The 20,699-nt window shown below is 64.8% G+C and overlaps 1 protein-coding gene across 1 annotated transcript; it reads right to left on the bottom strand.

The window, feature by feature from the left end:
* Positions 1-187: 187 nt before the first annotated feature.
* LOC111161652 (ATPase phospholipid transporting 8B3) lies at positions 188-17,570 on the bottom strand. Its single transcript, XM_022525417.1, is given in 28 exon segments — positions 188-763; positions 1,707-1,834; positions 2,103-2,241; positions 2,406-2,645; positions 2,783-2,866; positions 4,606-4,829; positions 4,909-5,296; positions 5,504-5,621; positions 5,804-5,879; positions 6,727-6,838; positions 6,954-7,088; positions 8,313-8,425; positions 8,498-8,709; positions 9,050-9,210; positions 9,306-9,337; positions 10,115-10,323; positions 10,402-10,592; positions 11,442-11,530; positions 11,738-11,896; positions 13,228-13,310; positions 13,638-13,708; positions 13,808-13,880; positions 14,299-14,360; positions 14,587-14,685; positions 15,593-15,706; positions 16,118-16,206; positions 16,692-16,753; positions 17,482-17,570. Coding segments are annotated over 28 exon segments (4,128 nt in total).
* Positions 17,571-20,699: the final 3,129 nt, after the last annotated feature.

Here is a 20,699-nt window from a genome sequence, read left to right as displayed (position 1 = left end):
CCATCGGGCCACCAGACGGCGGTGTTTGGGGCCCCAAGCCGAGGCCGGTCCCAGTTCAGGAACACGCGGAGCCGAGAGCAGGCCAGGGGGCGGCGCGCCCCGCTTTATTGGCGAGCGCGGAGCGCGGAGCCCGGCGTTCGGGGAGGGCCGCGCGCGCGGGTGGCCGGTGCCGGGGCTCCCGCGGCCGCTACAGCGAAGACAGCGTCTTCCCCGAGGGGACGGACTCCGCGGGCGCGCGCGGGCCTCCGGGGGGCGGCGGGCGCGCGGCGGGCGCGGGGGTCCGGCCGGGGAGGGACGCCGCGCGCCGCCTGGGGTCCTGCAGCCGCTGCCGCCAGCCGGAGGACCAGCTCCTCCAGGACGCTAGCGGGGCCTTCCACGGGGCCTCCCTGTCCTCCTGCCCCGCGGGCGGCGGCTCCCGGCGGGACCCGGACGGCCGGTCCTCGGGGGCGCCCGGGCTCGGCGCGTCCTCCGCGGACGCCGGGTCCTGGGGCGGCGGCCGCCTCCTCCCCGGGGCCCACGTGTTCGCGCGCGGCCGGAGCGACTCCCTGGCGCCCGGCTCTGGCTCGGGGGCCGCCGCGCGCGCTCCCAGCACGTCGCCGCCGAGCGCGGGCGCCTTGCGCAGGCTGGTGCCCTGCGTGATGAGGTCCGCGTAGCCCTCGCGGTGGGAGAAGGCGTAGCTGGAGCGGCGGCCGCGCGACCCCCGCTGCGGGTAGGGCCCGGGCTCCACCGCCACGACCTCCTCGCTGGGGGCCTCCTCCCCCTCCTGCGGAGCGGAGCCCGAGGTCACCGGCTGCCCCCGCTCTCGGGGCACCTGCCTCCAGCCCGCGCCACTCAGAGCCCTTCCGTGGCCGCCACTGACTGACCCTTCCCTACCCGGAGAGCCTGAGACTGACCGCGGTCCACCCCGTGTCCTTCCCTGGGACCGAACCCGACCGGCCGCCAGCGGCCTGGGGTGCCCTCTGGTGGCAAAGCCAGGACAGGGGCGCCTGGGGCAGCCACGTGGCCAGCCCCCTGGCAGAGGACGGCAGGTTCTGGCCACGTCTGGGTCCTTTTTTCCAGCCAATTCTAGGGCCCATCGCAGCTGCAACCCACCCTTCTCGATCTGGGGGTTTTCCATTGTTTTTTTTCCCCCATTCCAACACAAAATGGGTCCCTTTAACCCTCTCTAAGCGCACAGCTCCCCGGCGGGAAGCACTCACACTCCCAGCCTCCGTTTTCAGAACTGTCCATCCCCCCCCACGGAGACTCTGTCCCCACAAAGCACGGACTCCCCAACCCAGCCCCAGCCCTGGCTCCCACGCTCTCCTCTCTGTGCGGTTGGGACTCCTCTGAGGCCCTCCTGGGAGTGGGGTCCTGCGGGACGGGTCCTTCTGGGTCTGGCCGCTCTCCCTGAGCCCCGTGTCCTCGGGGTCCCTTCCTTCCTGAGGCTGGACCGTGTTCCCACGTGGGGACGGACCGCGCCGCGTGTCCTCCATCTGTGCATGGACACTGGGGCACTTCTAAGTCCCTTCTCTTCCCTAAGCCATTTCCAAGTTGCTCTGTCACCTGGACCCCCAAACCCCCATCACCTGGGGGCGGGTCCTATTATTGGTCCCCCGAGGGTCCTCGGCTTGTGCCTGGGTCTCCATCCCTCCCACTCCCAGCCCCTCCTCTTGAAGTTTCGGCTCCTAGCACAGGCTCTGGCTGAGGGGACCCCTCCCCCTCACCTTGGGGCCCGCCTTCTTGAGGGCCTGGCAAATGACTCGCAGGGCCAGTGTGGGCAGGGTGTTCAGGGACACGTTCAGCAGAACGACCAGCAGGATGGAGGGCTGGGACAGCACGTAGCGGTCAGCATCTGGCAACAGGTGAGGGTCACAGCCCGGCCCCGGGTGGAGCCTCCCCAGAGCCTGCCATGTGCCCCCTCCTGCTGACAGCCCACCTGCCCTCTCTCCCTCTGCCCCCAGGACACCTTTGTGCCAACTCCTAGAAGGCACCGACCCCCCTGCATGGCACTGCCGCGTGCCCCTGTGAGAACACAGAAGCTCGGAGAGGGGCACGGCGGCGCATGGACAGGGACGTACCCGTCTCCAGGGCCCGCCACCCCGTCCCTGCTGGAGGCTCACACAGAAACGGGAAGGTCTTGGGTGAGATCTGGAAGAGCCAGAGGCTCTGGCTGACCAAAGTCGCAAGCGCGTAGAAGAAGAGACTGAGGAAGACGGCGAGCACGGACAGCACCGTCCAGTATCTGATGGCAAGTACGACCTGAAGGGGCAGGAGGGTCAAGTCGGGGCAGGGCTCCATGGAAGTGCCCCGGGTCCACGGATGGCACCTGCTAAGGACCCCCTGGCAGGGTCACCGAGCAGGCACCCCTGGGTGGATCACGTCAGAGGCCCCCCTGGGGCTGGACAGGCTGGGGTCCTGCCTACCTCCATGGTGATGGACAGCAGGCCTGACATGGCCACGACCACAGCGAAAGACTGATAGTCGCTGAAGCTGACGGGCCCGGCCGAGTCGTGGCTGACCCACAGGGTCGTGAAAAAGTTGACCAGGGAGGTGACCGTGCCATGGGCAAGGGCCCGGAGAAAGACCCAGTAGTTAAAGAGCTTGTCCTTCTGGCCTGCGATGTATAGCTCGGGCAGCTCCAGGCTCCGCTCGGCACTCACGTCCTGGGGGTGGGGCGGGGGGGGCAGTGGCAGGCTCTTGGGACCAGGGGGGGAGTGGGGCATAGCCCCATCCCCGCGCCAGGCCCCCGGGGCGGACACGGAAGCATCTCTGGGGAAGGAGGAGACAAGGTGCTGCTCACCTGCTCGAAGAGCCCGATGTAGAGGACGGGGAGCGTGCTGTACAACAGGTTGAAGAGGGCGAGGAACCAGCCTTCATACAGAGGCTGGCAGGGAGGACACAGAGGGGGCGCGCGGTCAGACTTCCGCCGGCCGGGGAGAGGAGCAAGGCTTTACCCGAGGGCACCACCCAAACCAGCTGGACCCCTGGGGAGGCTTCCAGGCGCACAGGGAAGTTGAGCTACAACGAAGGCTGGTGTTGGACCAGGGCTGGGCTGTCTGAGGCCGGATGAAGACGGGAAGGTGAGAGGCAGAGCGGAAAAGCAGGGTCTAACTCTTGCAAAACTGCACCTTCGGGTCCTTGTTTTAATGGGATGGCTTCAGTGTAGAAATATGGCGGGGGGGGATGGCTAGACGATGCAGGGTTTTCGGGTCATTTTAGGGTTAGGGGAACCAGGTGTGGAAGAGGCCTCCCGACGACAAAGCTGATCCGGTTACCAGACACGAGCTCTGGAAACCCCTGAAGGGCCTTCTGGTTTGGAATAAGTAAGTAAAAACAAGAACATTTCCAAGAACCAAGTTCCTCACTGTTAGAGAAAAGAACCCGCAGTGAGTCCATGGGAAAGGCTAGGCTGGGCCTCGCCCCGCAGGCCCGGAATCGGATGGACGGCTGGGGGCTCTCAGTGTTCAAAGTACACACACAGAGGAGAACAGACAGACACGGAGCAGACACGGGACAGGTGTGTGTCTCCACGGGGGTGACACCCGTGCACTTCCAGCTCCTGCCGATCGAGCAGTTCAGAAGCGGCCAGTCCCAGCAAGCGCACCCGGCACGTAGAGTCTGGGGTCTGACTACCAGGACCCAGGTCTCCCTATGGGAAATGTAACAGGAGTGTGGGGCCTCCTGTGGCCCCAGGAAGCGGGGCTGTACTCGGAAAAGAGCAGGCACTTGTAAAAGGGACAAATCAGGGACGATCGAAGCCACAATGTATACAGTAGAAGAAATAGCCACGAGTCTACACTGATAGAAATAGACATTGGAAAATAAAGAGAAGAGTAAGCAGTGGTTCTTCCAGTTAACAAATGTGAGAAAAAACAACAACAACAACTAAACGCCGGGCAAAATCCTGCTTTCCTCTCACTGCATTGGAAGTCGTCGCCAGAGCAATTAGGTAAGAAAGAGAAATAAATGCTATTTAACTAGAAAAGGAAGAAGGAAAACTGTCTCTGTTTGCAGAGGACATAATTCTATATGAAGAAAAGTCCCAAAAGGGTCCCCAGAAAGTTATGAAAGGCAGTAACCCGATTCAGCAAAGTTGCAGGGCACAGGCCGAAAATCAAAACCTCACTCCTGTTTCTAGACAGCGGCAAGGAACAATCCCAAAAACAAATTAAGAAAACAATTCCACTTCTAGAAACATCTGAAAAATATCTATAAATAAAAAAGTAAAAGGAACAAACAGTACATATTTATCCAGGGTGCGTCTGTAAAGCCCCCCCTCAAACCCCTGGGTTTCAGTGACAGGGAGCTCACCCCCTCTCACAGCTGGCCCTTTGCAGACACGTCCTTTCATGCGGAGCAAATCAGTGCCAGGGAACCTCGTAGAGCTCCAGAGGTCACCTGTCATGTTCGCCATGATACTGCCTAGAGCCTTACAGTCAGCGACCCAGCCCCCACACTGTTCTCCGGGGCCCCAGCTCTCCCCTTGGGTCCCCTAGATGGATGGACATGGGGGCATCTGCCCTGCCCCCGCCTCAAAGCTCCAGTTTGCCAAGTACCCCTGAGAACGCTGGGCCCAGAGCGGATATGTGGCTGCTGCCCTGGCAGTGCCTACGCAAAGCACACCTGGGCGGAGAAGCCGTTGTAGAAGGAGAACCAGATCTGCACCATCATGCTGGCCGCCGTCTTGTAGATGAAATAGCGCAGGAACTTGCAGACCCGCATGTAGGACCAGCGCCCGTGCACCAGCAGCAGCCGCTTCAGGAAGCAGAACTGGGCCAGCACATAGTCGCTGTTCTGCACGGCCTGCATGCCCTCCTGCCCCGCCAGCCCCACGCCGATGTCCGCAGCTGCGGGGACATGCGGCCGGTCAGCCTCCGGCCACCCCCGGCCGGCCAGCCCGACCCCCACCTGCCGCCCACCACCCACTCTTGATCATGTTGATGTCGTTGGCGCCATCCCCGATGGCCAGGGTCACCACGCGCTGGTATTTCTTGACCAGTGCCACAATCAAAGCCTTCTGCTTGGGCGTCACGCGGCAGCAGATGACCACCTGGCACTGGGACGCCAGCTCCACGAAGGCCCGCTCCCGCCGCACCTCGGGGCTCTCGCTGGTGCTGGTGTTGGAGCCCGTGACCTGCGGCGTGACCGTGGCCCTCAGCTGGATCCCGAGGATCCGCCACATCAGGGACAGGCGCCGGTCCTGCAGGAAGTCCTCCCTCTGCTCGTCTGGCTCCTGCCACGACTCGTCCCCATCTTCGTTCACGTTGTGGACCAGCGCCCGGGGCTCCTTGCGCAGGGACAGCAGGAGCTGGTCCTGGCCATGGAGGGGGCGTGCAGGGGTCTCATCACTCTCCCTGCACCCCTGCGCTCCGGGAGCACCCCAAGCGGGCCCTCCTCCCGGGCTCGCGTCCCAGCACCGGCCGGACTAGACTGCGACCCTCCGAGAACCGCCTCTCAGCTGCTCCTGCCAGCCCCTCCCCAGTCCCGGGGGCTCTGCCAGCGGCCCTGAGCGGACACTGACCAGTAACTCCCCGCTAATGACCATGGCCACCTTGACACGTGGCAGGAACAGGTTCTTCCGACGGCCTTTACCAAGCGGCACGTTGTTGTTGGTCTCCCAGGACGCCTCCAGGATGCGGCTGCAGGGGCCCACCTGGGCTCAGCCACGCGGCGGGCGCAGGCTTCCCTGCACCCCCTTCCGGCTGGGCCTGGGTCTCCCCCTCTGGGAATCCAGCCAGGCAAGGCTGAGGGCCCCCCGCAGGCCCCGGGAGCCCCGCGAGCCCCGCTTCTGCCCCGGTGCAGCCCCAGCCCCACGTCTTACACGATCTCCTTCTCCTCCAGGATGAGCATGCTCTCCGAGAGGAGCTGGCAGGCAAACCCGATGTTCACCGCGGTCTCTGCAAACCAGCCCCGCTCAGCACCGCTGAGCCCGCGCTTGCGGGCCACGCCCACCCTGCGGTGGCGACCCAGCCCCCCCACATCAGCATGCCCCTGCCCAGGCCAGCCATGAGGACTGGCTCAGAGGGAGGCACGGACTCGGGCCGCCAATGGCAGCCGGCCCTGATATTTTTGGCGGCAGCTGGGAGCAGAGGGGCCCCCACTCCCGTCCTCCCGCCGGGGCGAGGCTCCTGGAGGAGGGGAGCCTGGGGGCCAGGGCCAAGTGGTCACTGGATGTGGCATGCCTAGGCCCCCTGGCACTTCTTGGAACCCACAAAGATGGTTTAATTTCTTTTAAAATTAGAAGGAGAAAAAGCAGCAGCAGCTTGGATATACTTGTCTTTACAGGAACGCGGCCGCAAACTGACATCTTGACTATTTTGTCTGGCTGTGCCCGGTGCCCACGTGAGCCCTGCCGCCGCCTGGCCGCGTGCACGCCCAGCGGGCCCCAAAGAACCCGCAGGGGAGAGGAGGGGATTCGGGGCTCTCAGGACCCGAGCCCTGCGCAACCTCCAGCGTGCCCCGAGTTCTCGGAGCCCTGCCCGACCCATCTCTCGCAGGGGGGCAGGTCGTGAAGGCCAAACGCTCAGGAGAGCTCGGCCCAGTGCAGGCCCCCCGGGCAGGGGTTGGGGGGGCAGGGGACCCCGGCACTTTGAACAGTTCCCCTTTCTCCCGTCCCCGGATGAGGTGGGGGGCCGTGCTGGGCCCGGCTGTGGGACAGGCTGTCAGGGGCGTGCCAGTCAGGGGAGGAGTTCCTGCCCACCGGGCCCCCCTCTCTGCGTGGGGCTGGGCCGCCCTGGGACCCACCTTGCTTATCCCCCGTGAGTACCCACACTTTGATGTTCCCCTGCTTGAGGCACTTGATGGTGTCACAGACGCCATCCTGCAGTCTGTCCTCAATGGCCGTGGCTCCCAGCAGCTGGGGGGTGGGGGCAGCCTGAGCGGGGACCTGGCCCCCCAGCAAAGGTCGGGGGTGCCGGCCCGGCCCCCCACGCTCCACGCACCTGGAGGCCCTGCTCCATGTCCTCGTACACCTGGTGCAGGGCGTGGGCCCGGTTCTGCAGCAGGACACTGGCCTCCTGGTGTCGCTGGCACCACTCCTCGTACGCGTCCTCCCCTACCTCCTTGTACGCCAGGCACAGGGTCCGCAGCGTCTGCTCAGCGAAGGACTGGGGGCCGGGGGCCGGCACCGCCCCGTCACCACCCTTCTCCCCCAAACCGCACCCCATGCTCTGCTCCGCCGGGCCTCCACACTTGCCCCTGCCCTCCCTCCTGCTAGGAGCACCTCCCTTCGCCTCCTACAACAACTTCTGAACATTCCTAAGACCCTCCCTGCCCCCCGCCTTGGTCAGCCCAGGCCGTCCCTCTGGTTAGGAGTGTCTGGACCCCCGCCCGGCCCCAGGTTTTCTGCCCCAGTGGGCATTTGTTCTTGACTAGAAGTGGGTCTGAGAGGCCGGCTGGGGCATGACAGGGGCTCCCCGCACATCACAAGGCAGCGGTGCGAGTGTGTCACTATTCTGCATGTGTTTCCCCGGCTTGGAGTCAGAGATCAGAGGCCCCCCCCAACTCCCTCCCCCAGCAGAGCTCCACACTGCCCCCCACTCCCAGCAGAGAGGGCACTGTGGAAGCCCCCAGTGGAGGGACACATGACGTTCTTTCCATAAACACCCCCACTGGCCCCTGCACCAGGTGATGCTGCAGACCTAGCAAAGCCCTTAGGGAGCCCTACAGGGTCAGGGCTGGGCCAGAGAGAGGACGCCTGACATGACGGGACGGCCTTGTTAGGGCTGGGGCAGGAAAATCTCCCTGGAGGTGATCACATCTGAGACTTGAGGACTAGAAGATCCTGAGCCACAGAGTGGAGGAAGGCATTCCAAGCAGAGGGGTTAGGTGTGCAAAGGTCCTGAGGTATCATCTGAGCAAGGGGCAAACTGTAAGCCAGAAACTGGGGTCCTGGGAAACCCCCTGGGGGCAAGGAGATACCAGGCTAGAGAGACCAGCAGGCAACAGAGCCTCCACGGCTGGGCGATGGAGTTTGGTCATCACCCACGGAGCAAAAGACTCGAGGCAAGGAGGGCTGCGCATGTCTTAGACCCCAGGCTTGGCTAGGAGAAGGAAGCAGTGTCCAGTCTAAAGCCCAACCACAGGGTGTTCTTGTGTGACTTAGAAAAAGATGTCCCCTCTGGACACATAGAGCTGAGAGTTCAGTTCCTTCCCAGTCCGTGTGTGTGCAGGCCTACCTGTGCACGCTCACACTGGGGGAGGTTGGGAAGTGTGCAACCTGGACAACTGTACATGGCCAGCAAGGGTACCTTCCATTTCTCTACACACTCTCCTCCTCTGTCCTTGTGCCCTCACGCCCCCCCACAGCCCCTCCTCCCACAGGGACTCACAGCCAAGGCCTCCTCTGTGGCCCACTCTTTCGTGCCTCTCTTGTGCAAGCGCTCAAAGATAACGACGTCAGCGCCTTTGGTGTAGAGGTAGATGGAGCCCTCGGGGCTGCGGACTGCGGAGGGAGAGGCCCGGCTGCCACACGCTCTCCCCTGTGGCCCACTGCCCCCGGGGCGCCGGCACTCACCCAGCACGGACATGCGCTTGCGTATGCTGTTGAAGTCCATCATGGCCAGAACCTTGTACACCCGCTTCTCCCCCAGCTCCATCACCGTGATGCTGTCCTGTGTGCGTGCCACGAACGCGTACCCGAAGTTCCGGGCCGCCGTGACCAGTGCCTCCTCGTCAGGGGATGCCGCCTGGTACACCAGCTGGTCTGGTCAGGGAGGGAACCGCGAGCTGGGCAGGGCGCCGTCCCCGGGAGCCTGCCCTCCATCAGGACCCGCCACTCCTCTACAGCGGGTCCCACCTGTGTCTCCAGAGCACGGGGCTAGGAAACAGGCCCAGAAGACGGTCACAGACGTCTCCCAGGCTCGTGTGACCTCTCAGCCCGGTAAAGGAAGGCGGGTGCTTGGGCCCTGGTCCTAAGGGCTTCATCCTCCCAGCAAGAACAGCTCTCAAGTCACAGCCTGGACACCCCGCGATCCAGAAGATAGTGGAAGGGGGCCTGGCGGTGGGGCCGGGCCATCTCTCAGGCCAGGAGAGCAGGCCAGGGGCCCCGGGGAGAGGGCGGTCGCACTCACGGTCCTCCTCCTGCACCATCACGGTGTGGCAGATGGCCAGCAAGCGCCAGAACTCGCGCACCGTTTTGTCCTCGTTGTCCCGGACGGCACATAGGAGCTCAGCGTTTTGGTAAAGCAACTTCCCATCAGCAAATTCGTTCCAGAGGTAGGGGTTCTCCTGCAGTGCCGGAGCGCAGCACGTGGGCTCTGAGCGCATCCCTGCCCCCACCGCTGCATCCCCCACCCCCGCATGACCCGGCGGCCAGGGCTCACCTTATGTGGGGTGTCCTCCTCTTCATCGGGGCCTGGGGAAAGACCCCCCTGTCAGGCCTCAGCTCCCCCGGATCCACGGGGGCCCCACAGCCCCCAGTCCCCATAGTCAGGCTTCCTGGGGCCACCAGATACAGCGGACAAGCTGGACCTGGGGCTCTGGACCCCACACTCCAAGCCACCAAGGACCCCCAGCCTCTGCTCTGCCTTCTGTACAAAGGAGGCCAAGGCACAGCCACAGTTTCTGGGGGTCCCAGAGGGCAGCAGAGCAGACAGCCGCACGGAGGGCTCTCCACGGTCTCTCCTTACAACTTGGACTTGCCTGCCTATTTGGAAAAATTGGGTGGTTCCACACGAAAACCTGGGTCCGCGGCCCTTCTAGAAACATCTGAAGACCTAGCGGGGGATAGATACTGCCCACGGCCGACCCCGCTGCTCCCTCTCACCCCTCGGGCCCTGGCTGAAGGTGGGGTGCGGTTTCTAGCTCTGTCTCCCGTGGACCACCCAGGCGGGCCCTCTGTCACCTCCCCGGTGCCACCCCTGGGCCCTGGTTTCCGGAGAGGACAGATGAGCCCCGCCCGGCACGGTCCCCGCGGTCTGTGAGCTAAGAACGGCTCTCCTGTTTCCAAAGCCCAGGGAAGACTCTGACCTCGTGACACCCCACGTGACACCTGGACCGGCCCGAGACCGTCCGCGCAAGCTCTGGTCGTGAAGACCCAGAGCGGAGCCCCGTCCCGCCGCGGGGCAGGTGCGAGGCCAGTGACGCCGGCGTGGGCAGCGCGGCCGGCCGGCGGGGGGGCGGGGGCACCCACCGTAGGTGACGCCCCCGATGCAGCATTTCTTGAAGGTCATGATGTTCCGGGTGAGCGTGCCGGTCTTGTCCGAGAAGACGTACTGCACCTGGCCCAGCTGGCCGCTGAGGCTGGTGCCGCGGGCCCTGGCGGGCTCGTCCTGCGGGGCGCAGTACATCTCCACATCCCAGTTGATGAACATGCTGTTCCCCAGGTAGACGAACTCGACCCTGCAAGGCACGCCGGGTCACGCCCCAGCCCCCACGCCGGCAGGAGGGCGGGGGCTGGGGGGCGGCGGCCGGACCCACATGATGAACATGGCCATGGGCACCATGACACTCAGCAGAATGAGGAAGCCCCAGAAGATGAAGAAGGTCTCCGTGGCCGCGCTGTACAGGTACCCGGAGGACACGTAGTAGTGCCTGGCCTCGAACTCCCTCACCTTGAACCAGAAGCCCAAGCTCAGGGCCATGGAGACCAGCACCAGGGACACGAAGATCTGCAGGGAGGGAGGGAGGTGGTGGAGCCCCGGGCAGCACATGGGTCCCCCCGGAGACCCACCAGCAGGGACACGGGGACGGCCCCCCCCCCAGCCAGCCCTGCCTGCGGGCCCAGCAGAGGGGTCCGGGGGAGCGGGGCGGGGGGTCTGCAGGGCGGCTCTCATCTGGCCCTGTGGCCGTGATTTCATTTTTCTTCTAAAGATTTTATTTATTGGGGCGCCTGGGTGGCTCAGTGGGTTAAGCCTCTGCCTTCGGCTCGGGTCATGATCTCAGGGTCCTGGGATCGAGCCCCGCATCGGGCTCTCTGCTCGGCGGGGAGCCTGCTTCCGTCTCTCTGCCTGCCTCTCTGCCTACTTGTGATCTCTGTCAGTCTAATAAATAAATAAAATCTTTTGGAAAAAAGATTTTATTTATTTATTTGAGAGAGAGAGTGAGAGAGGAAACATAAGCAAGGGGAGAGGCAGAGAGAGGGGGGAAGCAGGTTCCCAGCAGAACAAAGAGCCCGATGCGGGGCTCGATCCCGGGATCCCGGGACCATGACTGGAGCCGAAGGCAGAGAGTTCACTGACCAAGCCCCCCAGGCGCCCTGATTTCCTCAGTTAACTTCAAAAGAGATAATTAAGGGAAAAGTTACGGCAGTTAGCTGTCAGTGGAGGGAGGCGAGCCTGTCATGACCTCCTGCAGATCTGGAAAACATCGAGATCAACATTTCCTTCCTAAGGACATTCCTGCTTGGCCCTTCTCTTACGGGAAGGCTCTGGTCCATAGCCCCGTGCCGGGATCAGGCCGCGGGTCCGCACCGCAGGGCACCCGCTCCCCTCCGCACCCCCGCCGGGCGCAGGCCTCACCAGCACCACCAGCCGGTTCACCAGCCGGTCGATCTTGGTTCTCTTCAGGTGGATCCTGCCACAGTTCTTCATGATCTTGGTGTCAAAGCCTGCGGGGTCAGCGTCCGCTCACCCCCGCCCATCTGCTCATCCCCTTTCCCTCCAGCCGCCCCCACGTCCGTCCGGGGCACACCCCTCCCGTCTTCAGCCACAGCAAGGGCGCTGGCCGCCTCAGACCCTTCTACGCTTCAGGGACCCGGGCCAGGCCGTGTGACCTCTTGCCGGTGACTTCGGGGGCCCCCCGCCCGGTGCCGTACCCGCGTAGATGACCATCCCGTAGCAGGTGTCCGTGTTCCGAACCCTGCAGCCGCGCAAAAGCATGTTGCCGCTGTCCAGCGGGTGCTTCCTGCCGTTCCAGTCCAGGCACCCCACAAAGTGGTGCAGACGGCTGTTGGGCTCTTCACACACCACCTTGCCTGTGGGCAGCGGGGGGCAGGGAGCCAAGGGCTCGGCATGGCTGGGCCGCCCTCCCGCTCTAGCCACCCTCACGGGGCCGGCCCTGCCCCACGCTGCCCCCACAGGACTCATACCCCCTCAGAGAAGCCCTCCCCTTGGAGCCCCCTTGCTCATGGGTAGGACACTGGGATGTCACGAGACATTCACTCTGGGGCGGGCCCCACTGACGTCTGTGAGCTCCGTGGAGGGGAGGAGGAGGGGGCACCGGCCTTGTCCTGGTCACGTTGGGGTCCCCAGAGCCCAGCCCAGCCCCCAGCCTACAAGGTCTGCTCAGTAAACCTTTGAGGGGGAGAAGGAAAGGACGCCTTCATCCAGCACCCTGAAACCACAGGGGACAAATGCAGGGCACTGCAGAGTGTTCTAGGTGGTAGGAGAGGGCCTTTCTGTCACCACCGCACAGAGATTGGGGGTTCCAGCCCCACTTATGTTTGAGAAAATAAACTGAGGGTCAAAGGATGGCCCAGAGCAGGGACAATGAGGGGTGGCCTGGGACCCCGGCAAGGAGAAAGCTGGGGGGCCACAGGCCTGCTGCAGGACTGAGAGCCGGAGCTGGTCCTGAATGGAGATGGGAGCTGTCCACGGCAGGCCTGGAGGGGGGCAGGGGAGCCAAGGGGCAAGCCTGGGACCCCCTCACCTCTCTGAACCCAGTCTCCCCACTCTGAAAGGTGGGCCATGCCTCGCAGGAGCCCCCCCGGGGCAGCTGGGGCAGGTGGAGGCCCAGAGGGAGGTGTCGGGATGGGACAGCAGCCCTTCGCACAAGCAAGGCTTTTCCCGGATGCGGTGACAGACCGGCCATGAGCTCAAGACCCAGCTTCTGCTCCGTGACCCGTTAGAGTAACGTGCCTTTCCAGCACGCCGGGGAAAAGGAAAGTAGCCCCTTGCTGGGGTGTGATGAACCCTAACGGTACCCCCAGGGATGAAAGGTCCTGCTTTCCAGGCAGCAAAGGAGACACGCCCAGGACTCCCTGTCCCGTGGGCCCTTCCCACCCGCACGCACATCGTTAGCCACGTCCACCGGCTGCCTTCTCGCTTCAACAGCGAACATGTTTGGCTTTCAGCGGCCGCGTGTCATAAGCCTGACAAATGCCACCCTTCGTGCCGTAACCACAGAAAACGCCCCGTGCTTATGCTGATGGCGGGGCCGTGACACGGGCCCGGGGCAAGCCCGCCTCTTGAAGGCTACTCCGGCCCCCAACGTCCCCAAAACCCAGCAAGGTGGGGAACTTTTGTGCCCACTGCGCAGGGGGCAGGCGGAGGCCCAGAAGGGGCGAACGGGAGTGCGGCCGCTCACCGTGGAAGGAAGCCATGCTCCTCACACTGGTCAGCTCGAGGTGGGTGACCAGCGGGGCCTGCCGGAACTTCAGGTTGGTCTCCCTGGAGATGAGACGGGGAGCGGGTGGGAGGCGGGGGCGTCCTCGCTAAGCCCCTGCTGTGTGCCTGCGGCCAGCCCGGAGGCCAGGCCCAGAGAGCAGGGCCTCGCTGCTTCTCCGTTCGCCGAGGCAGCACGCGGAGCGCGCTAGGGTCCCAGGGACATCAGCGTGAAGGCGGCTGCTCGCCGGCCCTGCTGGCTTGCCGGGGCCCCGCAAATGCTCATGGGCCAAGAGACCAGCAGGCCCAAGCAGGCGTGCGGTGCCGACTCCCCGGCCTCCGGGGAAGGTCTCGCACCCGGAGCCCCCAACCCCTGCGGTGACCCCTGCTCACCCGTCGATGTCTGCGGTCTCCACGTAGCACAGACTGCTGGGCTCCGTGCTGGCCAGCAGGAGCAGGTCGGCCTGGCGCGGGGCAGGGGGATGGGGAAAACAGCGCTGCTGGGGGGCAGGAGGAAAAGGAGCCAGAAGCCGCCCCCCGACCCGCCCCAGCCGCCAGCTCACCGGGACGATGTTGTCTCTGTGCAAACAGACCACGTCTCCCACACACAGGTTCGCCCATTTCTTCCACAGGAAGCTGCAGGGGTGGGGGTGGCGGCAGGTGCGCAGGGGCGGGGGCGCCCACGCCCCTGCGCCGCCCCCCGCTCAGAGAGGTCCTGGCTCCAGCAGCCCTCAGTCCTCCCGGATGGCCAGGCGGCCCTGACCCCCCACGCCCAGGTTGCTCTCAGGCCTCCCCCGCACCACAACCCTTCAGACCCTCAGCCTCCACTCCTACTGCTGGGCCCACCCAGGCTTGGGGGACAGGAGCTGCCAGAGAAGTTGGGCTGAGAAGCCACAGAGAAGTCACCACTGGACTCGAGCAGGACGTCCAGGAGCCGAAGCTTCCGGGCACTCTGCCAGCAGCTCCTCCCTGTCGCGCATCCCCCCCACCAGCGCTGGAAACCACTGGCCGCCCCCACCATCCACCCACCGTCCACCAGGCCACGGGGCCTCACCTCTTCCCCACCAGGATCTGGCAGGGTCTGTTGTTGATGAGCCTGTCGCTCCTGTGTCGCCCCTGGGCTGACAGGGGCCGGGTCAGAGGGACGGCCCCAACACCTCCCGACCGCCCCCCCCGGCCCTGGCCGCCCGGTAAGGGCCCACATGCAGGGAAGCCATCCACACAGGCGGCCCCTGTCCAGAGCAGGAGGCGGATTCTGCCTCCTACCCTCTGCCCGCAGGAGTGCCTGCCCCCACCCCTACCTGCCCCTCGCCAAGAGCCGCGCGCCCCCAGTCACACTCACGATGTCGTCTACCAGGTCTCGGGTGGCCCGGATGACAAGGAGGCACACGAGTGGGGCAAAAAGAGTGAACCAGGGCAGCGTGGAGATCTCAGGGAAGCCCTGCCGTGGAGGGGGGGGTCATGACAGCCCGTCCCCCCCGGCGCCACCCGGACCGTCTCCCCCTGCCCTCGCACCCAGCACAGCCAGCCTCTCAACCCGGCCCCCAGGTCCACTTGCTGACCACCTCAGCCAGGGCCAGACCTCAGGACGGCCACCTTCTGGGCCCTCTGGCCCTTCTCCCCGGCCCGAATGCTCCCCAGAGCAGTCCTTTCCCCTCCGTGTCCAACTGCCCACAGACCAGCCTGGCTGGGTAGTCCCTGTCCCCATCCCTGGCGCCCACCACGTGCAGTGACGTCACCCCCCAGTCCCCAGGTGCTGAAGCCACTGCCAGGTCCCCGATGCCTAGCACAGGACCTGCACACAGTAGGTGCTCAATGAGCTTTTATTGGATCTTTACTCAGAACAAAAGGAGATGACCCGGGTGAGGGTCAGGATGCTCTGGATACAGGCTACCCTCTGAGAGAGGGAGAGGACCCGGCTGGAAACCAATCCCCCTCCCCGGGACCACCCCGGCAGTGGGAAGTGGTCCAGCAGGTTCTGAGAACATGCCCTTGACCCCTGCTTCCTCCTTGCCTTCTGGGGTTGACTAGGAAGGCTGCGGCCAAGAGGTCAGCTGTCCATGGGGTCAGGGGACATGCCCTCCTTGGACTGGAAGGAGCCACGCAGGCACCCGTCATCATTCAACATACATGGAGCCCCTCCCCTGTGCCAGGCCCCGGGCTGGGCGGTAGGGCCCCAGCAGCGAGTGTGGGGCACCAGACACGGACCCACTAGCCACACAGGCAACAGTACAGTTAAACCGCCCTGGGTCTCCAGAACCCTGGGGCAAGGGTGGTCAGGGACGGCTCCCCAGAGGAGGCAGGTTGAGCCAGGGCTGACCCTGAGGGCTGCCCCCACCCCACCCCACCTGGAGAATGATGATGAGAAGGAAGTAGAGGTTGGAGATGCGGCAGAACTGCTCATACAGGTTCAAGGGCAAGAAGGAGAAGATGTTGTACTTGGCTGTGTTGATGACATTGCTCTGGAACGGGAGCCAGCACAGCATTACCGCCCAGGCCGGGGCCCCCACCTACCCTGCCCGCCCCTTGGCCGCCCCAGCCTCGACCCTGCAGCTGCTGAATGCAAGGTCCTGACCCCGAGTTTACTGAGCGCCTGCTGAACGCCAAGCCCGCAGCCAGCGTCTCTGAGCCCCACCGGGTGCGAAGACCCACACGGGAGCCACGTCCCCGGGGTTGCCCAGAGTGAGACGCACGCAAGGGGCTCGGGGTAGAGCCCCACTGACGCACTGCCCTTCCAAGGGTTCTGAGTAACTCATGTTAACTCCAGCTGGGGCGGGGCGCAGGCGGCCAGGAACAGCGACCCGGCACAAGGCTCAGAGTGGGGGTGCGGGGTGCCACAGGGGAGGGCGGGAGCCAAGGGCCTGGGCGCGCACCTTATGCTTTTGCCTCTGCCAACACAGGAAGCTCTTCTTGAACCGGTTGTTGTAGGCCCTGCTGTTGGCCTTCACCTCCCAGGTGAACGCTGAAGCCGGGGGGAGCAGTGCGTGGGGTAAGGCCGCAGACAAACACAGGCTGACACCCCAGGGGATGGCTAATGGGCCCCCAGGGCTCCCGGCACGGGGCACACTCAGCGCGGCCAGGGAGCCGGTAAACAGCAGGATGGCCCCTGCAGCCCCGACTTGCTCCCTCCTCCAGGAAGCTTGCCAGACGCCCCCCGGATCCGAGGAGTGGGCCCCGGCCCCACACCCTGGGCCAATCCCTAGAGAACAGGCTCTGGGAGACCCCTTCACACCCACTTCTTCTGCAGAAGGGGTAAACGGAGGCCCAGTGAGGGGCTCCCAGGTGACAGGCTGTAGGCGCTAGGTTTCAGTCGTCAGGTGTGGGACCATCTGTAACCCAAGGAGAGCCCCACGCTGGGTCTGTTGTGTGGGTGTGGGGGGCCTCCTCAGTCCCCCACCTCGGCCACTAAGCTTCATGGAGCCCCTCCCCCTCCCCCAGACCCAGGACACGCACCTGAGTTCTCCTCCTCCAAGTCCTCTCGGTAGGCGAGACTGCCCATGCTGGTGGGGCTGTGGGGAGAGAGACCAAGGTCACGCCAGGGGCCCAGCCCTTGCTGGACCAGCTGGACCACTGTCCCATTCTCTGCCCTCCCAGAACTCAAGGGCTGAGACTGGACCCTCTAAACTGCCACTTCCCATGAGCACCAGCTGTCCCACCACAGGGCCCTGAAGTCCCAGCCACTGGCTGCGTCCTACTCCGGGTTTCCTCAGGTCCAGTGGGCCCCAGGCTGACCCCCACACCTGCAACAGCCTCACATCCAGCAACCCCGGAGCAGGCATTAGAGCCCGGCCCTTAGGAGGACCCCACCGCCCGTCCTGGCGTGCCCACACCCACCCCTCCCAGGCCGTCCTGCCACCCCCTCCCGCCCCAACCCTAGCTCCCCACATGCCCAGCCCACTTAGGCGCTTCTCCGTTTGCTGACTGACTCAGTGGCCCCAGGGTCCCATGTTGGATCTGGAAGCGTGTCTATGAGGGCTGAGCTACGCAGAGGGTCTGACCGTGGTCTTGGGACAGCTAGTGATGCGGGAGACGGGGGCACACACCATGCCTTTCACGGAGCCTGGAACGCTCCCGCCACCCACTTCACGCTCGATTCTTGCCCTCCCATGCCAGGAACTTGAGTCTAACCGGGGTACCCTCAGCAGCTCCCCGAGTGACCCCCCCCACACCCAGCACTCGGCACCCCCCACTCCACCAGGAGTAGCTCAGCAGGGCAGCCTGGCTGGGGCCTCCTCACCCTTCTGGTCTCAGCTCATACTTCTTAGACCGACCCCGCTTGTTCAGACGGTTCCTTGGGGCTCCCCCTCTGCCTGGGGCGTCCCCCATCCCAGTGCTGATGCCCCCTCTCTCCTCTGCTTCTCTCCCTGTCTGGGCCGCCTGCTGAACTCAGAAACGTTCATGACAGAGACAGCGTCTGAGTCAACAGCGTCCCCAGGCCCCGCGGGGGAGGGCCTGGCTCTGAGCCAGCTCCCTGGCTCCCCGGAGACTGAGCCAGGCCAGCGCCCTCACCAGATGAGGAACAGTGAGGCCCAGGGTGAGCAAGGCTTAGCCGAGCGGGACCCAGAGGCGGGGAGACCCAGCGGGGGTCAGGTGGGCCGCAGGAATGCCTAGGTGGCCAGAATGCCCTCCAAGGTCATGCGGGGGCAGGAAGTCGCCCCCTGCCCCCAGGGCTGGCTGCCCCCTGCCTTCCACCCTCGGCTCACCAGAAGACTCGAGCATCCCGCAGCGGCGGTGGCCCAGGCGCCGACACTCCCTGGACGGGAGACCTGGGTCCACAGCACCCCGGGCGCTGCGGCACCCCCACTGGACTCCGTCCCGCGCGAACCTCCGGCGACGCCCCGCCGCGGCCGCCGCGACCTCACACCCCCAGGCTGGGCGGAGTCCAGAGAGGGTGCGCGGGCGCCCGGGGACGCACAGCAGCGGGGGCGCCGCCGCTCACCTGCGCGGGCCGGGGCGGGCAGTCCGCGGGTGGCCAGGGCGGTGGACGCGGCGCAGCTGTTAGCCCGGTGCCAACCGGCCTGAAACGGGCGCCGCGGGCGCGACCGAGGGGCGGTCCCAGGGCGGCCTGGGGGCGGGGCCTTCCAGAGCTGGGCGGGGCCACCCTGCCCCTGGGGGTGGGGCCTTCTAGAGGTGGGCGGGGCCTAGATGGCCTGGGGGTGGGGCCTTGTCAAGCTGGGCGGGATCCGGGCGAGGCCAGGATGGCCCTGGGGGTAGGGCCTTGTGGAGTTGGGCGGGGCCAGAGCCCCCTGGGGCAGGGGCCTGGCAAATGGGCGGGCCCCAAGGGGCGGGGGCGGGGCGGCCCCGGGAGGGCGGAGGGTGCGGCTTCTCAAGCTGGGCGGGACCCGGGCGGAGCATGGGTGGTCCTGGGGGCGGGGACTTGCGAAGTTTTGCGGCCCAAGGGGCGGGGCCGGGGCGAGGCTGGGTGGAGTCTCGCCGAGAGCTGCCTGTTTGGGGCGGAGCATGGGCGGGGATTTACGGGGCGGAGCAAAGCCAGAAGTCAAGAGGGGGCGAGGCGGAGCCTCACCGAGAGGACCAGGGTAGGGGGCGCCAATCAGAGGTGGAGCCTGGGGCGGTCTCTGCAGTAGTGCGAGCCAGAGGAGGGCGGGCCCAGATCCAGGGCTGGGGCTTTGCAAGTTGAGGGATGCCAAGGTAGGGGCAGGCTGGGGAGGGTCAGTGGGCGTGGCCTCGCACAGCAGGGCCAGGGTACCAATGAGCTGGCAGTTAGGAGCGGGGCCTCCGGTGACCTGGCCAAGGTTGGATGGGGCCGGAGTGGGGCTGGGAGCACGGGAAAGACGCGCAGGTGATCACAGGTCCCAGCCGTGTGCCCGGGCTTGCACCCACTCATCCTGTACTGTCTAGCGAGCCCCTTCTATGCACAGGTGCAGTGCTGCGCGCAGGACTGGGGAGGCCGGTAGAGGAAGCCCATGAGGTTCTGGTCCAGGGTATGCCTACCCAGCGAGCAGCTGGACCCCAGGGCCCTTCCTGAAGGTGACAGGGGTGGGAGACGGCCATGAGGGGGGGGTCATCGCCAAGCCCCAGAGGTGGACGACTTGACCCAGGATGGGAGGGGCTGCTGAAGCTAGGGCCCCCTGCGTGGGGCTCAAGGGGAGGGGCAAACTCGGGCAGACAGGAGAGCCGAGTTGAGTGTGGTCTTTCTTATTTTCTTTTTTTTTTTCCAGAAATTTTTTTTTTTTTTTTTTTTTTTTTTTTTGTCAGAGAGCAAGCGAGTGAGCAAGCACAGGCCGACAGAGTGGCAGGCAGAGTCAGAGGGAGAAGCAGGCTCCCTTCCGAGCAAGGAGCCCAATGTGGGACTCGATCCCAGGACGCTGGGGTCATGACCTGAACCGAAGGCAGCTGCTTAACCAACAGCCATCCAGGCATCCCTATTTTCACTTTTAGAAACCACCTGTAGTGTTGAAAGTAGGAAGGTAGCTGGTACTGGGCACTTTCCCATCCTCACCGCCCTTCCCTCTATCTAGGTCCTGGGATCCCTCCCTCTGGCCCACTCCTGATCCCAGGCCCCAGCCTGCCATCTCCACCTGGGGCTGGGGGGCCCTTCATAGCAACACCTGTGAGCAAATGTTGGGTGAATGAATGAATGAGTCATGGCATGGTGAAGACAGCACGCAGGATGTGACCTCCCCCATCAGAGCCCCTGCCTCCCACTCCTTGTTCTTTGAAACCCTGGTCTGTACACCCTCCTTGGCCTGGGGTGGGGAGGGCAGGTAAACCTCTCATTTACTCATTCACTCAACAAACACCCAACGCGTACCCAGTAGTAAATGGGAAAGAGCCCGGGGTGGTGGCGGGGGAGGGGCACTGCACAAATTGTTCAGTCTCCTGAGAGACCTTGCTGGTCCTAGGCCCCATTCCCTCCCTCGGATCTGCAAAGGCCCTGTGGCCTCCAGGAGTCAGCATCTTTGGGCAGCGGAGACCTTGCAGCCCCTTCCCCCGGCCTCCCTGGGGGCGCTCTTTATGCTCTGGGGAGGAAGCAGGTACCACCAGAAGCACAGAAATGAGGTGGGGGCTGCTCCTGGGGGGCCCAGTTGCTGAAGGGTCCGACTCTTTTTGCTTTCAGCCAAGGGCTCGACCTCAGGGTGGTGGGATCCAAGCCCTGCGTCCAGCCGGTGCTGGGCACGGAGCCTACTTGAGATTCTCGCTCTCTCTCTGCCCCCCTCCAAACAAAACAAAAACAAAAACACGGAACCTGCACCTGGTTTAGCAAACAACTACCTGTTTGTGGAAGAGAAAGTAAAAAAAAAAACAAAACGGTCACAAGAAGGACCTCAGGGGGACACAACAGCGGCTGGGGCCCCGACTCGGCCAACATTCCCCCCAAGGGCTCCCGGGATCCAGAGGGCAACCAGTCCTCGGCAGCGATGGCCCAGGGCGCCTCAGAGGTAGAGACAGCTATGTCCTCAGCCTTGGACCCTGCTCTCCTGGCCTTCGGCGGAA

The sequence above is a fragment of the Enhydra lutris genome, unplaced genomic scaffold (assembly GCF_002288905.1).
Source record: "Enhydra lutris kenyoni isolate GAN:26980312 unplaced genomic scaffold, ASM228890v2 scaffoldscaffold86, whole genome shotgun sequence".
In the NCBI taxonomy this organism is placed as follows: domain Eukaryota; kingdom Metazoa; phylum Chordata; class Mammalia; order Carnivora; family Mustelidae; genus Enhydra; species Enhydra lutris.
The sequence above is the reverse complement of the archived record's forward strand: the minus strand, read 5'-3'. Positions and strand labels throughout refer to the sequence as shown.